The sequence below is a fragment of the Notamacropus eugenii genome, chromosome 1, assembly GCF_028372415.1.
Source record: "Notamacropus eugenii isolate mMacEug1 chromosome 1, mMacEug1.pri_v2, whole genome shotgun sequence".
Taxonomy (NCBI): domain Eukaryota; kingdom Metazoa; phylum Chordata; class Mammalia; order Diprotodontia; family Macropodidae; genus Notamacropus; species Notamacropus eugenii.
In genome coordinates, this window is record NC_092872.1 from 520,462,443 (window position 1) to 520,480,624 (window position 18,182).

At 43.8% G+C, this 18,182-nt stretch overlaps 1 protein-coding gene across 1 annotated transcript; it reads left to right on the plus strand.

The window, feature by feature from the left end:
- Positions 1-1,180: 1,180 nt before the first annotated feature.
- LOC140520037 (thyrotropin-releasing hormone receptor-like) lies at positions 1,181-6,666 on the plus strand. Its single transcript, XM_072633663.1, has 2 exons — positions 1,181-2,014; positions 4,740-6,666. Exons 1-2 carry the CDS (start codon positions 1,193-1,195, stop codon positions 5,097-5,099), a joined length of 1,182 nt encoding a protein of 393 aa, XP_072489764.1. The 5' UTR covers positions 1,181-1,192; the 3' UTR covers positions 5,100-6,666.
- The last annotated feature ends 11,516 nt before the right edge of the window (positions 6,667-18,182 follow it).

Genomic DNA, 18,182 nt, shown 5'->3' on the forward strand with positions numbered 1-18,182 from the left:
GCAATTAGATTTGTAGTCCGAAGACCTGTGTTAAAATCCTACCTTGGACAGTCACTATGTGATCAACGCCGACTAATTTCCCTAAGCCTTGGTTTCCTCATTTGTAGAATAAGGATAATGACCTATCTACCTACGGACTGATCATGAAGACAGCAATTTGTAAAATGGAAAGTTTGGAAGATGCCGGGATGAACCCAGGTCCAAGCTACTAAAAGATGATTTGCTTCATAGAATGAACTGGGTGAGATGCAGAAACATCCTGGCAGTTGTGGAAGAAAAGGGCCAGAGAAGAGTTCAGAGTACCTAGCTGGTTCATTAGGCTATGAATAGCAAACTCTTCCTCTGCTGGGCTCCCTTGGGCTCTGAGCCTCTCTGGCCCTTCGAGAGCTAAGGTTGGGCTAGGTGAGGGGGGGCGCTAGGACCCCACCGGGGCAGACCCGCGCTAGGCTATGAGGGGCGGAGTTGAGTAGGAGCCGGTCCAAGATTGAGCAGGCAACCCAACTCCCACTATTAGCTCCAGCACCGTGCTTCCGGTGAGGTCCAGCTGCCGAGAAAGATCACAAACTGACTCGACGTCCTGCGGTGGGAAGGTAGAAAGGGAGGGAAGGTTGTCCATAATCCTGCTTTAACAAGGGTCCTGAAAACTTGGGGAAGCGAGAACCTGGTTGACTAAGGGGCGCCTGGCTTGCATGCAGTAAGTAGGAACTTGGAGCCAAAGGAAAGGTGAAGTCCTAGCTGAATCCGTGTCAGGGGAAGGGAATAGTTGGAGGGAACACATAGTTGGATTTATACTCCTGGAGGCCAGGGCGGAAACAAATGAATCTGGGGGGTGGGGGGTGGGGGTGACAAAAGCGGGGTCGGCGGCTGAGGAGGATTATAGATAGATCTCATGGGATCGTTGAGTTAGAGCTGGAAGGAACCTTAGAGGGCATCGAGTCTAACAATCTTATTTTACAGATCCGGAAACTAAGCCCAGAGAGGTTAAGTAACTTGCTCAGGGTCACACAGTTGGTAAGTGTCTGAGGCAGGATTCAGACCTATATCTTATTAACGCTACGTACAGTAACCTCCTCAGAGGATGGGGAAAAGGGGAGGGAAGGGGGTAACAGTTGGAATCTGTGCCATGAAAAGTGACTAGAGGTGGACGATTCTTCACTGGTCTCCTCCTGTCTCCTTCAAGGGTAATTCCACCATGGAGAATGGAACATGGGAAGTCAGCAGTCTGTCAGTCAACAATTCGGATTCCGGTAGAACCCTGGGCCTGATGCCTCGGACGCCCCTGGCTGTTCAAGTGGTGACCATTGCGCTGGTGCTGCTCATCTGCAGCGTGGGCATCGTAGGCAATGCAATGGTAATCCTGGTAGTGGCCCGGAGACGCCATATGGCCACTCCCACCAACTGCTACTTGGTCAGTCTGGCAGCGGCTGATCTCCTTGTGCTACTGGCGGCTGGACTGCCCAATCTGTCCGACGTGGTGGCCTCCTGGGTGTTTGGCCACGCTGGCTGCCTGTGCATCACCTATCTCCAGTACCTGGGCATCAACGCGTCCACAGGCTCGCTCACAGCGTTCACAGTGGAGCGCTACCTGGCCATCTGCCACCCCATCCGTGCACAGTCCCTCTGCACGGTGGCCCGGGCCAAACGCATCATCACGCTTGTGTGGATGGGCACAGCAGCCTATTGCGTCATGTGGCTCTTCCTGGTGGACACGAGCGAGGTGACCTTCGCCGATGGCGTGCGGGTGCAGTGCGGCTATCGAGTGTCTCGCAAACTCTACCTGCCCATTTACTTCCTAGACTTCGCGCTGTTCTATGTGTTGCCGCTGGGACTGGCCACTGTCCTGTACACGCTCATAGCGCGCATCCTCTTCCTAGGTCCCCTGCCTGGCGCGTCTGAAGCGGACCCTGCGGGCTCACTCCCCCAGGGCCGCGCGGTAGAGCTCCCTTCGCGCTCCGAGGGGTCAGTTCGCTTCTCGTGCCGCGGGAACAGGGGCGCCTTAAGTTCCAGGAAGCAGGTAAGAGTTAACCCTAATCCTTCCCTTTTCTCCTTTGCCCGTAGGGTCAAGAGGGGCAGGGAACGCCGGAATGGGGAACGCAGCCTCAAAGGCGTGTAAGCAAAGTTTGTTGTGCGGGTTAGGGTCAGATTTAGGGAACTCGATGGGTCTGATTGTGGCAGGTCTAGGTGGAAGTTTTGAAAGAAGCCAGTTTGGGAAAACAAAACTCAAAACTTCATAACATTGGAGCTGTCCAGAAGTGGAATGGGCTTTCTCAAGAGGTCATGGGGTCCCTCCCACCGTGGAGGTTGTAGTGGGGAGTGTTTGGGCGCACGGGTAAGATTAATAGGCACTGAATTAATTCCAGCTCTCAAAATTCTGTGATTCTCTGACATGTCCAGTTTGGTTTGAAAGGCTTAAAGGCCTCTTTTGAGGAGTCTTCACAATTGCTTTGTTTTTTCAAGTAGTGAGAAAAATTGGGAGGTTTAGGATTTTTCCCTATAACAAATGAATCGGCCATGAATCACTAGACTTTAGCTCTTCAAACTTTGTCAAAGCACATTCCCACACATTATCAACATCTGATCTTTTATGATGTTTCTATAATCTGTGTCCTTTCCATCTTTAAGCTATCACCCTAGTTCAGGTCTCCATCCCCTCTGGCCTGAAGTGCTACCTCCAGTCTCTCCCTCTCCTGAGACAAAAACCTACATCTAACTGCTGTAATAGCGGACTTTATCATTGTAGGATTTGGTTACCCTGTACCTTCCCTGCAAAAAGTTCCCTGCCCACTTATGTCATAAAATGTCAGAACTAGAAGAGACCTTGGAACATGGAATGTTACTGCTGAGAGGAACCTTCAAATCCAGTAGATCAGAGCTAGGTGGGATCTTAGAATATATAATGATGGAACTGGGAGAGAACTTGGTCGAATCATTTACAGATAAAGACACTGGGGCTCAAAGAAGGCAAGTCTTGCTCATGAACATCATGTGAAACACTGGGCTATATTTGGGTATGCGGTGGTGCCTGGCCAGCAGTTTGACTTCACAGGAATTTCTCCAATGGCTTTGCAGATGATGTTCCATTCTGGCTGCATTTCTCATAGAGACTAGGGAAGGGAATAACCTGGGGCAAGGGACTGATAATTTGTCCTTCAGGCTATATTTTCTGAATTTCCAGCAACTCTCCAAGCACCAGAATAACAGCCCCTCCAGGATTCACACCACCAAACCAGCTATTAGAACTCCAAGTGATGCTGGGGGAGGAAGGTTGAGAGGCTGACTTAATTAGCAAGTTTGAAGTGCTAATGGTGGGCTTACTCACTGTGTCTGCCTGGGCAGCCCCCACTTTCATCCCCCTGGATTGTTTATAAGCAATGCAGCTAGTTAGAGCTCCAGAGAGATTCCCAGTATTCTACAGAGTCTCTGTCCAGCTCAGAGGAGAAGTCCTCAGAGTCGCTGCAAGGCAGAATGTGAAATGGAAGGAGCGCTGCACAGGTTGTGAGGAAGCAGGAACCTGGAAGTCTGAAAGAGTAGCCACAAAGAGAGGGAGAAAAAGGACAGTATTTCAGGGAGTTTTCAGATGGAGGAGAAAGAACCTGGAGTGTGACATGAGCCTTGAGGGGAATTGCAGACTATGATTCATTGAATCACAGAAAAATTAGACTCACAAATTCATCTTTCACAGACTCAAAAACTCTCAAGTTAGAGAGTAATGGCTTAATCCAATGAACATGAATCTGTTAAGCACCTAGTGGTGATACCAGGACAAAAGAGAAACAATTCCTGCCTTCAGGGAGTTTACAAATCTAACAGGGGAAACAACATGCACATACATGAATACACATGTATGAAATCTAAACCAAATAAATCCAAGGTCACTTGACGGAAGGGGAGAGGTACTAGCCCTTGAATGAATCATGAAAACCCTGTGCAGAACATGACACTTGAGCTGAGTTTTGAGGGAAATTAGGGATTCTAAAAGAAGAAGAAAAGGAATGCATTTTGGGCATAGGGATCAGCTTTTGCAAAAGCATAGAGAAAAGAGATGAAAAGTCTTATGTGAGGAAATGTAAGAAGTCCAGTTTTGCCTGGAATGGGGAGTTCTTGAAGGAGGTCATATAAAATAATCTGGGAAAGGTAAGGTGAAGCCAGTTTGTGTAAGGCTTTTGTTCCCAAACAGAAGGATTTGCATTTCATCCTAGAGGTAATAGGGAGCAAATGGAATATATTGAGCAGGATAGTGATTTAATAATATTACTTTGACAGATGTATGAAGAACAGATTGGAAAGGGGGAGAGAAATGAGGTAGAGAGACCAATTAGAAGGCTCTAAAGAAAGAGTTAATAAGCATTTGTTGAATTAAAATTAGTGAATCTGGTAAAGGAATGAAACCATACTCACAGAGTCATCAAATTTTCATATTTCATGGTTAATAAGTTGGGACTCCAGGTGCTTGGGGAGGGGTTATGGAGTGGGTAGGATGGAAAGTGATCAGCCCATTCCTGGAAAGAGGCAGAGAAATGTTAACACAATGGACCCAGTGAAGCTTCTGAGTCACCATTGAGATATTACATTAAAGTTGACACATGGTCCCATATTGTCTTCATTTTGTAGATGGTGAAACTGAGGTTCAGAGGTTAACTGACCTACTCAAGGGGAACATAGCTAGTAAACCCAAATTCAGTGCCCTGTCTCTTCTACAAAATCTGAACACAACTTCATATCCCTTCCTTACCTGACAGGTCACCAAGATGCTGGTTGTGGTGGTAATTCTGTTTGCCCTGCTCTGGATGCCATATCGTACCCTGGTGGTGGTCAACTCCTTCCTCAACCCGCCCTATCTGAATCTCTGGTTTCTCCTCTTCTGTCGAATCTGCATCTACCTAAACAGCGCCGTCAACCCAATCATCTACAACCTCATGTCTCAGAAGTTCCGCACGGCCTTTCAGAAGTTGTGCAGGTGTAGCACAGCCCAGCCCGAGGCCCCATCCCAATATATGACTCCTGTCTACTACAGTGTCATGAAGACTTATTCCCGCAACAACTGTGATTCTAATGCCAACCAGTGCAACAGCATCCCTGGGCCTGGGCAGGGGAGCTAACTGTCCAGATAAGACAGTGGCCTGGGTGAAGGAGCCCCAGTGGTCCAAGAGCCTCCCCACCTCACCCCCAATCCCATTTCAGAAAGATTGGATTGGTTAGTCTCAGAGGAGGTCTTGTAACAAATACATGACATGAGCATGTTTAGTTGGGCTGGGGATGGGGGTGAAAATGATTAAAAGATTTCTAACTTGAAGGGACCTTAGAAATCATCCAGATGAATAGCACCCCTTCATTTTACAAGTGAGGAGAGTGAATTCCCAAGAGGGGGAGTAATTTGCCCAAAATTACACAGAGAGTTAAGAAGAAAGCCAGAATTTGAATCCAGGTTTTTTGAGTCCACTAGACCACAATGCCTGTCTTGTTAAGGAATAGACAAGAGGGATACAGGGTCGGAGGGCCATTTCTACATTCCTGTTCTTTGTTGCCTGGCCCCCTCTTCCCAAGGGGAATCACAGCTAGTTCAGAGTCCCCAGAAGAAGTTTCTGGGAGCCCAGGGAGATAACACTCTCCCACCTCCAGCCAGAGTTGGCCATAATTGGCCCAGCAGCTTGATGAAGGGAGACTTTCATAGAGCATGCTTTGAAGGACATCATGGCTGAGCCAAACCAGCATCCTACCTGGACAGGCATCACTGTCCACAGACACTCCTGGATTCCCAGTGTCAGTTTTGTGACTCCTAAGTGTGGAGGGAGGGAGAGTCATTCTGCTCTCTTAAATTTGTCCACATATTTTCAACCAGATAAGTTCTGGGTGAGGGAGAATGATTTAGGAGTTCTCCAGTTCTTGCTGGCCTGGAGAATGAGCATGCTGGAGATGTTTTGGAAGGGGGAGCAATTTTTTGGGGGGGGGGTAAAGGGATGGACCTTTTGCATGCCTAGAAGCTATGCTTATTCTTCTGTTCTTGGCTTAAAACTAGTAGTGAACTATTCCTTTAATTGAGCTGCTGCCCTCCACTCCAGAAGCAACTGCTTTTCTTGTATAGTGAGACATTCTCTGTGCTTATGGGAATCATTAGTGACACAGAAGTAAAGGGAGGGATCAGAAGAGCAGAAAGGATCCAATGGGACAAGAGAGAGAGAAAATTTACTCTCATCTAATCCACAATGCATGATGCTCCCTAGCTCACTGGGACTCACCAAAATGATCCTCAGTGCCTTGAGAGAAAGGAAGAGGGCCTGGAGAAAGAAGTGGAGATTGACACGTATGATCCCTAGCCACAACTTGAACTATTCCCTAATCATCCACTGGGACTGTGAGTGACTGAAGTCATTAGGAAGAGGGATTCAACAAGTGTTAAAAAGAAAATATCAAGGCTTCTATTTCTATGTCCCTATACCCAAGGCTGCATGCTATAATTATATCTTTGTAATGATGATAATAGCAGTAATTCACATTTCTATAGTGCTTTCAGGTTTACAAAACACTTTCCCAAAATAGTTGGGTGAAGTAGAGAATGCAAAATAGTATTTTCTCATTTTGAAGATGAGGAAACTGAGGTTCATAAGGTCAACTGACTTGCCCAGAACTTGAGCCCATTCCTGATTCCAAGCCCCATGTCTTGAAACTATGTGGTTGCTGAGATGGTGAACCCTAGAACTCAGATGCAATCACCACGTAGCATGGGTTAACCCAAATCCTGATCAGAGGAGAGGGTGGGAAGGATGGTCAGGCTGGGAAGGGATGAGCCAATGTCTGGATGTGGGAGGATATTAGGTGGATGCCTGGGGACTTAAAACATCCCCTTAAGCAGCCCAGGGACACATACATGAGATTTAGAAATGACCTTTAGAGGTCATCTAAGCTAATTCCCTTAATTCATTCATTCAATATGCATTTATTACGTACAGACTATGTGCCAAGCACTGTGGTAGGGATTCAAGGACAAAGAATGAACCAATATCTGAGGACACTGAAGCATAGAAAGAGAAGGTGATTTGTCCAGTGTCATAGGAAGGACCTGAGTGGGGATTCGGAACTCAGATTCTGTTTGATCTGTCTCATGGTTCAGACTTATTCAACCTCCCCTACCTCCTTTCAGCAACCTTCCCACCACCACTACTTGAACTCCAGATGGGACGGTTTGCCATGGTAATGGGAAAGCAGCTGCCCCTTCTTTTCACCCTGACCCCAAACCTACTAGAACTAGAATATCTATAGACCCTTTCTCCCAGAAAGCAAGCAGCCGCTGCTTCTCACTTCCCACACAGTCTTAATTGGCTCCTACGAAAAGGCTTGAACTGATGGCATCCGGGGAGAGGAGCAAAAGGGCACAGATGACTGAGGCCATCAGGCAGGCAGTAAAGGGGACAGCGATAACAAAAAAAGCACCCTTTCACGTATTCTACATCCACTCTGGAACTACAGAACTCACAGGTGCCACCCCATTGAGGTTCCAGCAGGTGGAGACAGCTCTGATGAAATCCAGTCCCCCACATGGCCACTCTCACTGTGTGCTCTTGGGCAAATCATTTCCCCTCTCTGGGGTTCACTTTCCCCACCTGCAAAAGGAAGAGGTTGACTAAATGACCATTTTCTTTCTAATTCTAACATTCTAACTTTGCAATAGTAGGATGAGAATCTCTTGCATTTATAGAAGAGCTTTGTAGTTTACAACTACCTCATCTAATCTTCATAATAGTACTAAATATCCTGGCACTATTAGAGCAGGGCAAGAATTGCACCCATTTGAAAGATGAGATGCTTAATGTTCTGAGACAGGTCTCAAGTCACATAGCTACGTTTATATGGTGGTTTACGGTCTGCAAAGTATTCTTCTTACAAGAGTTTATTTGAAGCTGACAGTAGACCCACAAAGTTAGCAAAGCAGGTCTCATTAGTTCGATTTGACAGATGAGGCTTAGAGGTGAGGTGGCTTGCACAAGGTCCCATGGCTAATAAGCAGTGGAATCAGGACTCAAGTCAGACTCTCTTGACTCCTTCCTAGTCACTATGTCAAACCACTCTCCTATTTGCTCCCCTTTTCCCACCTGGGGTGGGATGGTCCCTTTGGCATGAGGGACCTAGGGACAGTGGCTAGAAAAGGATGAAGATAGACAGAAATTGATGGAGACATCCTGAGAACAAATCTAAAAGCTTCATCCTGCTTTGGGGTTCTGTGCCTCCAAAGGAGAATAACTGTAAGGATGTTAGCCATCCTTCTTTTTGCCTTCCATCAGCCATCTGTCCAAACTGCTGTTTCTTGCCCCCATTTATCCTGATGCTTTAACCTTTGCACACTGTCCCTTGCATCTGAGAGGAGACCAGATCGATAAGTAATTCCATTAAGGTTTCTGAGAACCTGGCTCTGGCAGCCACCAAGATGAAGATGAATGGTGCTGGGCTCATTGCCCTGCTCTGCCCATGGGATGGACAACAGTTACCTTGTGGAGAAGAAAGAGTCACTTCATTAGGAAGCAGACTGAAAGAGGATGTGGCTACCCACAAGTCACAGGATTGCAGGGCTGAAGGGAGCCTTAGAACATAGAATGTCAGAGCTAGGAGAGGCCCTGGAGCATAGAATGTTAATGCTGGGCAGAACCTTAAGTGTTAAAATAACATTTGTTAGTTCCCAGAATACTAGCTGCTTGGGAACTATTACATCACATACCCATGTAAGTGCCAGATTTTACCCAGTTATCTCCACCTTTCTAAAGCCCACTTGTACTTTCAGTTTATGCCTTAGAGTGGGGGAGAAGGGAATCCCAAGTGACCCACCTCCCAGGAAAGAGGAGGTTCAGCTCTGGCAGCATGGCTTAGCCTTCTTGACACTTGTCTTTTTCTCAAAACAAAAAAACAAACAAACGAAACAACCCATGAGAAGACAGAATGTAATCCTTCGTTTAAAATGAAAATTGAATCTCCACTAGAAAACTGAATCTTCAAATGGGCAGCCTTGCCCTCCCACCCACACCCCATCCTCACTGCCTGATGGCGCAGGGGTCCAGTCACCGGACAGAACCCAAAGATTAGGAGCATAGACTTAGGACTGGAAGACTTTAAAAACCATCTTGTCCAACACCCTCATTTTATAAGTGAGGAAACTGAGTCCCACAGAGGTGGGTGATTTGCTCCAGGTCACATAAGTAGTAACAGAGCCGCGTCCTTTAATGCCACATTCAAAGTGTAACATACTTCCTTCGAGTTACCAAAGTGCTGCTACTTAACAAATTGAAGGGACCCAAGGCTATAGAAACTGAAGCTTAGTGTCCAGAATGAGGACAGTGATAGTCTCACTGTCCTCCATCCTCCCTGGTCAGACTACATTTGAAGTATTGAATTCCTTCTGGGGCAGGTAGGTGGCACAGTAGATAGAGCATCAGACCTGGAGTCAGGAAGACTCATCTTCATGAGTTCCAATCTGGTGTCTCAGACATTTAGTAGCTCTGTGACCCTGGACAAATCACTTAACGCCTTTTGCCTCAGTTTCCTCCTTTGTAAGATGAACTGCAGAAGAAAATGGCAGACCACTCTGATATCTTTGCAAATGAGGTCACAAAGAGTCAGAGATGACTGAAATGACTGAACAACAATGCCATTCTGAGTACAACATTTTAAGGATGTTGTCCACGCTCCAACTCCTGGCATGCTTCCAGTGACTGGGAGCTCGCTACCTTATGAGGCAATCCATTCCATTTTTGGATCTCTGTAATGGTTGGAAACCAAAGTCTTTCTCCTTACAACCCCCACCTCTATTTGTTATACAGCCAATTTATGACCAAAGATTAAGAGGAATCATCATGCAGTGGGGAAAGTGCTGGATCTGGAGTCAGAGGACAGAGGTTTTATTTCCAGCTCTACCATTTGCTTGCTACCATTTACTTGGGCAAGTCCTTGAATTACTCCTGGCTTCAGTTTCCTTATCTGCACAATGAAGGGATTAGACTGGATGACCTCTAAGGTCCTTTTCATCTCTCTATGATTCCATGACCCAGGTTTTCTGATTCCTGGATTTGTACTGGCCTTTGCCTATTCCAATTTTTGATTCCTGGGGTCACTAAGACTCCTACCAGCTCTCATCCCTGTCTCTTTAAAAGGAACCAACAGATGATGAAAAGACACAAAAGCAGAGGTGATAGGAGACAAGTAATAGAATAAAAAAATCCCTGGACTTAACATCCAGAGAGCTGGCATCATCAAGTCCTAACTTGGTCACTTACTACTATTATAAGTTAGGACAAGTCACTTAATCTCCTTGGGCTCAATTTCTTTAAACTCTTACCTCCCCACTACCACCCCAAGTAAAATAACCATAGCTCCTTTCCTGAAAATTTCAAAAGTAAAGTTGTAAAGAGTTACAGAAAAGTGAGCTACTTATTGTTATTCAATATCTCAAGATTTAAAATGTTTAAGGACCCACTGGGAGTGGCTGGATCCATAGGCAAACATCCATCTGTTAGATAGGGGATCAAGGAAAAGAAAGGTAGCAAGTCTAGGCAGATGGGAAGTGGGATGGTCTATGTCTTCTGGGAGGTTGTGGGGGTGAATAGGGGAGAAGAGTTTTTCTCACATGGAGGAGTAATGATCCCAAGGTGGTAGGAAAACTCTGCCCAGCAACTGGATGGAAAGGAAATGGAATTCCCAGAGCTAGGGAATGGTTCATCTTTAGGGAAGAGACCATAAACACATCAATATTCTAACAAATAAAAACCAAGAAGAAATACACACAAGGGATTCATTTTAATTTGAAAGAGGAGTTATTGGAAACATAAAGAAGCCCCAGTGAGCAGGGCCTGATGGCCCTTTGAGAGCCTCCATCTGCTGGAAGAGGAACCCAGGGACAGCTCTTTACTCTTCCTGGTTAGTGCTAAATACTTTCTTGCTGCCTCTTTTTCAGTCCCTAGACAGGAAGGAGGTTGAGGGCTCAGGGAAACATTTGGCCAAATGAATTTTACTCTGTATCTTCTCCCACAACCAAATTAGTCACTCCCCAATGGAAAGAATATGTGGGAATCAACATGACTAATGTGGAAATATATTTTGTGTGACTGCCATGTATAACCTATACCAAAGTGTTTGCATTCTCAATGAGGGGGAGAGGTAAGTGAGAGAATTTAGAACTTGAAATCAAGAAAAAAAAAACAATGTTAAAGATTATTTTTGCATGTAATATTAAGTCATTAAAATATGTGGGAACAATATATGTGCATGTAATTGGGGGAAATAAAATATTGTCATTAAAAAAGAGTATGTGGGAATATGAAGGCAGTGTGGGGGTGATCATCCCTTGCTTTTGCTCCATGTCTGAAGTTTTCCCAAGAGTGTGTGGGGGGGGAATGATAGAAGGGAGGGCAAATGGGAGGAGGGAGTTATTAGAAGTAAACACTTTTGGGGAGGGACAAGGTCAAAAGAGAGAATAGAATAAATGGAGGGCAGGATAGGATGTAGGGAAATACAGTTAGTCTTTCACAATAAGACTATTATGGAAGTCTTTTGTGTAACTATACATGTATACCCTACATTGAATTGCTTGCCTTCTCAGTGGGGATGGGTGGGGAGGGAGGAAAGGAGAGAAGTTGGAACTCAAAGTTTTAGGAATGAATGTTGAGAATTGTTTTTGCATGCAACTGGGAAATAAGAAATGCAGGCAATGGGGTATAGAAATCTATCTTGGCCTACAAGAAAAGAGAGAAATTGGGGATAAGGGAAGGGAGGGGTGTGATAGAAAGGAGGGCAAATTGGGGAAAGAGGTAATCAGAATGAATGATGTCTTGGGGTGGGGGGAGGGGAGAGATGGGGAGAAAATTTGGAACTCAAAATCTTGTGGAAATGAATGTTGAAAACTAAAAATAAATAAATGAATAAAAAATAAAATAAAAATGAAGTTTCCCCAAGTACTTTTCCAGTGCCTTGCACATAGCAGGCATTTTATACAGGTTTATTCTATTTTCAATTCTCAACCATCCCATTGGCTTTTCACAACAGCCCCAGGAGAGCATCAGGCCAGGGGTGATCATCCTTGTGTGATTTTGAACGTGGAAACTGAAAGCACAGAAAAGGGGAGTAAGGAGAAGCATAATGGAGTATCTAAGTAGGCCTCACAAGACCAGTGTTGGGGTCTTTGCTCTACCATTAATTAGCTCGGTGACATATGGTAAACCATTTTCATTCCCCGGTCCATAGATTCTTTATCCATATGTAACCAATGACCCATAAACTGAGGTTCTGGGTTTATCCTACGTTCAATCTTGGGGAGGAGGGGTGTAATTAAGGGAATGGGGGTGGGTGAAGCAGGGGTGTGCTGGAGCTAGTTAAGACGGCTCTCTAGAGCCCTAGTGACCAGGACCTGGGCTCAATCTGGGCCTGGGCTGATGGACCTTTCCAGCCTCCATCAGCTGGAAGGGGAGCCCAAGGACAGCTCCCAGCTCTTCCTGGCTAGTTCTAAAAGCTTTCTTGCTGCCTCTTTTCTAGCCTCTAGAGGGGGAGAAAGCTGAAGGCTCAGAGAAGCCCTTGGCCAAATGAATTTTCGTCTCTATCTCCCTAGAGCTCTTAGCTAAATTTTCTGTGTGAGTTTTTACACCTAGGAAATCAGCCACGCTACAAAGCAAGGCTTAATTTGTTTTGTTGATTGTACAGACTTAAGAAAGTATTGATGAACTCTGTGTGCTGATTGAAGCAATTTTTTTTACTTTCTCAATTTTTCTTGTTTTTGTGTATTTTCTTTTACAACATGGCTAATAATGAAAATACATTTTGAATGGCCACATCCTTCACATATATAATACCTTCTCAAGGAGGGGGGAGGGAGGGAAAGAATTTGGAACTCAAAGTTTTAACAAATGAATGTTCAAAAAATTTTACTTGTAAATGAAAAATATTTAATGAAATAAAGATATTTTAAAAGTATAAATAATAGAGATTAAACTCAAAAGTGTTCATATTTACATATTCCACCTCTCTTCCAACCTGGTTGTTAAACATTTACCACCCCTGCATTGCTCTAGAAACACCACTTGAATTTAGCAGGAGTGCTATAGAAGACTCAGGAAATGAAATCATGACTAGATTGGAAGCCTTGTAACTGCATTTGGCTAAAATTCATGGTGATTATGATAATCATAATAATAACTGGAATATATATAGAGATTTAAAGTTTGCAAAGTACACCCATTCTCTCATTTGAAGCATAGTGACTATAGGCTAAAAGTGACAATGATGATGATGATGATAATTGGAATTTATATAGCAATTTAAGGTTTGCAAAGTGCTTTTACATCCATTGTCTCATTTGAGACTCCCAACACTCCTGGGTTAGGAGTACTTCTGACATAAGTACTTTTTGGGGGGTTTATACTCCTGATTTGGTTTCCTCTGGGAAGATAAAAATTTTATTTTTATAAAAATTAGGTTTCCACAAAGTAAAGGTCCCTTGGCTCCTAAGTACTTGTTGGTACTTGAGTCAACAAGCAATTAAATATAGGGAAGATTTTATTTAATTTGGTATACTGTTCTGGATATCCATAAAACTCAAGTGGACAAAAAATTCCAGTGAAGTACAAGGACCTGGTTTATTTCTCCACATTGCAGTAACCAACAAGGCTCTTCAGTTCTTGGTCCATAAACTTCTTTATTAGATCTAGGGAGCTTAATACTGGAACTCTTTCATCAAGTGCTGAAGTTCCCAGTCTGATCAAGGAACTCTTCATCTTGTCACCGTCTCCATCAGCTGCTATTTCTAAGACCTCATGGTTTCCTGCTGGGGAGCCCATGTTTCACTGTTGCACCTGTTCCCTGGATGAGTCCCATGAATATACAAGCTTGCAAGCCTTCCCTTCAGGAAATGAAGTCCAAGTGTCTATAGCTCCTCTCTTCTCTGTCCCTCTCAATTCTAGTTTTCTGTCTACTCTCCCTTTTAAAAAAAAATTATATATTTTTGGGTTTTTCAAAAATTTTTCTCAGTGTTCTTGCTCTTCCAGAGAGCCATCTCATTTAATTAAGACTATTTTATTAAGAGGAAGAGGAAAAATAAACCCCAGCAAAAACAATCAATGCCTCAAAAAAAAAAAAATCTGAAAACATATACATTTTGTTTTTCACACTCAAAAACCTCCCACCTCTATAAAGAGAACCAGAGAGGAGTGCTATCATATCTCTTCTTTGGGACCATGTTTGCTCTTTGTATTTCTACAACATTTGCTTTCAGTTGTTTTATTGTGATGAATCTTTCCATTTATGTTGTAGTAGTCATCATGTATATCCTTTTTGTTTCCTTGTTTACTTCACTTTGCATCAGTTCACTTAAGTCTTTACATGTTTCTCTGTATTCAACAGTCATCATTTCTTAGAGCATAGTAATATTCCCCAACACAGTTATCATTTCTTAGAGCATAATAATATTCCCCAACATTCATGTACCACAATTTATTTAGCCATTTCCAATCTACTTCGGGTTTTTTTGTTACCATAAAAAGTGTGGCTATAAATAGTTTGGTGTATATGGGGACTTTCTTCTGATCAATGATCTCTTTGAGCTACATGCCTGATAGTGGAATCTCTGGGCCAAAGGACATAGACATTTTAGTCACTTTCTTTGCACAATCCTAAATTGCTTTCCAGTATAAGTGTACAGTAATGATTCACTTCTCTGCCAACAATGCACTGGTGTACCTATCTTCCTACAGCCCCTTCAGTTCCTGGCTATTCCCATCTTTCCTTGTCTTTGTCCATTTGCTGGGTGTGAGTTGAAGCCTCAGGGTTGATTCCCTTTGCATCCTTTCATGTAGTTGTTAATAGTCTGCAGTTCTTCTAGGGGTAGTGGACAGAGCCCTCAGGTCAAATCCTGCCTCAGACGCTTACTAGCTGTGTGAGTCTGGGCAAGTCTCTTAGCCTCCATGTGACTCAGTTTTATCTTTTGTAACATGAGGATAATAAGATCTCCTCCTCCCAACATTTGTAGTAAGGAAAACTGTGTTATTTGTAAAAACCTTTGCAAACCTTAAAGTGCTATTTCTATGCCAATTATTGTCGCTGTTGGCCTTTCCTTTGACTACTTATCTATTGGGAAATCTCTCCCTTTCAAAGACCAAGTCCCAGGGTCTGGTCCGGATGCACGGACTGGTCTTAGTTGTCAACCTCAGTCAACGTGGTGTTAGGGACAAAGTGAGTTTCATGCTTTATCAAGGAGTCAATCTTTTTGTTGTTATTAATAGTATTTTATTTTTTCCCCAATTTTATGTAAAGATAGTTTTCAATATTCATTTTTGTAAGATTTTGAGTTCTAAATTTTTCTCCCTCCCTTCCTTCCCTCCCCTCTCCCCAAGACAGCAAGCAATCTTATATAGGTTATATATGTACAAGCCTGTTAAACATATTTCCACATTAGTCATGTTGTGAAAGAATCAGAACAAAAGGGAAAAAGCACAAGAGAAAAAAAAAAAACAAAACCAAAAGTGAAAATAGTGTGCTTCGATCTGCGTTCAGACTCCACAGTTCTTTCTCTGGATGTGGATGACATTTTCCATCATGGGTCTTTTGGAGTTGTCTTAGATCCTTGTACCACTTTGAAGGGCCAAGTCTATTAAAGGTGATCATCACACAATGTCATTGTTTCTGTGTACAATGTTCTGGTTCTGCTCACTTCATTCAGCATCAGTTCATATAAGTCATTCTAGATTTTTCTGAAATGCACCTGCTCATCATTTCTTATAGTGCAATAGTATTCCATTACATTCATATATGGCAACTTGTTCAACTGCCCAATTGATGGAAATCCCCTCAGTTTCCAATTCTTAGCGGCCACAAAAAAGAGCTGCTATAAATGCTTTTGTACCTGCAGGTCTTTTCCCCTTTTTAATGATCTCTTTGGGATACAGACCTAGTACTGATATTGCTGGATCAGAGGATATGCATAATTTTATTGCCCTTTGGGCATAGTTCTAAATTGTACTCCAAAATGGTTGGGTCATTTCACAACTCCACCAACAATGCATTAGAGTTCCAATTTTCCCATATCTTCTCCAACATTTATCATTTTGTTTTTCTGTCATATTAGCCATAGGTGATAGGTTTGAGGTGGTACCTCAGAGTTGTTTTAATTTGCATTTCTCTAATCAATAGTGATTTTTTCATATAATTATAAATAGCTTTACTATCTTCATCTGAGAACTGCCTGTTCATATCTCAAGGAGTCAATCTTGGTAAAGAAATTCTTTATCTTATCTTCTTCAGTGGGTTCCAATCAGGAATTTTGCCTTTATTCACCGAAAAATCATCAAAGCTACAGCAAAGGCCTCATGGGACTGTCATGTCAGGCCTCAGGACAATGCCTGAAGGATACTCACTGCTTGTAAAAGGAGGGTACTCTCATTCTGATTATATGAAAGAGATCACTTGGATGAGCACCTGCTCCAGCTAAATATGAGGGAGGAGATGGGAAGGCTAGTAGCACTCTCTCCATCCCCCCTCCATGCCCTGGTGCTGAAGGCAAGGAGAGATCCATGAGGAAGGAGCTCCCCTCACACAGAGCTCATTTTGTTCTTAAATTTGAAATGTGTGCTTGACTCTCCATTTTGATCTCCATGGTTCTCTTCTGAAGCCTTAGAGTCTAAAGCTGCCTGGGGGCTGGAAGGAGTGGGAGGTGGAAGGAGAGGAAAGGGAGAGGCAGAGCTACTGCTGAGCTGGGAGACCTTTTCTATGTAATCAGAGGATTCTGTTCAAATTATTGCCTAGTTCTTTGATTCCAAGGTTTGAGGGGGGAGGGATGCTCTACCAAGCACTTCCCTTGCTTGGCCCAGCTCAGGCTCCCAGCTCTCTTCTTCCTCTTCCTTAGCCAGACACTGTTCTAGGTAGAGATGGCCATGAGTGGAGGGATCCCAGAAAGCTGGTATTAAAGGAGACAAGGTACAAATAGGAGGGGGACAGGAGGGGGACAGGAGGAGGCAGCTGAGGACCTTGACCCCTTGCAACCATAACACCTCACATTTCTGTTACGAAAAGTTTTCCTCATAATAACCCTGTGAGTAGGGCAAAGCAATTATTATGCTCATGCCTTTGAGAGTGGCTCCAATCTGTCCTAATAATATTAACTGCCATTTATAGAATGGACTTTATAGATATTACCTCATTTGATCCCCACAACAACCCTGAGAGGTAGCTGCTATTATTTTACAGGCAGGGAAACTGAGGCAGATAGTGGTTAAGTGACTCAGGGTCATACGGTCAGTAAGTGTCTGGGGTGGGATTGAAACTCAGGTCTTTCAGGCTCCACACCCAGAGCTCTGTCAACTGCACCACCCATCTGCCTTGTCTTGTTTTTACATAGTTGTTTGCATGCCATCTCCCCTGTTAGATTATGAATTCATTTACAGCGGGGACTAGATTTTGTTTTGGTTTGTTTTTGCCTTTCTTAGTATCTCCAGTGCTTGGCACATAGTAGGAGCTTAATAAATGCTGACTGACTTAATTCATCTTACCAATGAAACTGAACTTCAGAAAAGTAATGTGAATTCCCAAGGGCATAGAGCTAGTCTGTGTTGGAACTAGGTCTTGAAATCCAGTATTGAAATCCTGACTCCCAAATCTCTCCATTATTCTCACCTAGTGTTCATCCAAACTAGGCTGTGGCCTGTGTTCCTATTTAGAATGGGGAATCTCCCTGCACAACTTTCTTAGGCAGACCAGGAGCAATTTAGTTGTGTCTTTCACTCCTGCTTGGACTTGTATAAGGGCATCTTCAGCTTTTCACCTTCCTCTGTATCCCCAGAACTAGCACAGTGCTTGGTACATGAGTCAGACTAGCACTCATCACCAGAGGCCAGACCTGGGCGGAGCTAAGTCAGTGGACTCTGCACTGGGAGGGACAATGAGTCCTCATTTTCAGCACCTTCCTAAGTACCATCCCTTAAACACACCTCTTTTTCTGAGACCTGTAATCACATCACTACTACCAGTGCTTGTGTAAAGGCGTGTTCAGGACAGCTCTGGTGTTTTCACTCACCATTTCTGCCAGACCATTATTTCTTTCCCTGGCTACCATTCCCGTACTAAAGTCAGAAACTATCTTCATTCTGAATTTGTGTCTCCAGGGCTTAGCATAGTCCCTGGTACACAGGAATGACTTAAAAAATATTTTGTTTTATTCACTTATT

Bases quoted from the DNA above. Each gene is read 5' to 3' on its own strand.
- LOC140520037 (XM_072633663.1), top strand. From the start codon at position 1,193: ATGGAGAATGGAACATGGGAAGTCAGCAGTCTGTCAGTCAACAATTCG. The intron at 2,015-4,739 runs GTAAGAGTTAAC...CTTACCTGACAG, and splicing joins CCTTAAGTTCCAGGAAGCAG to GTCACCAAGATGCTGGTTGT.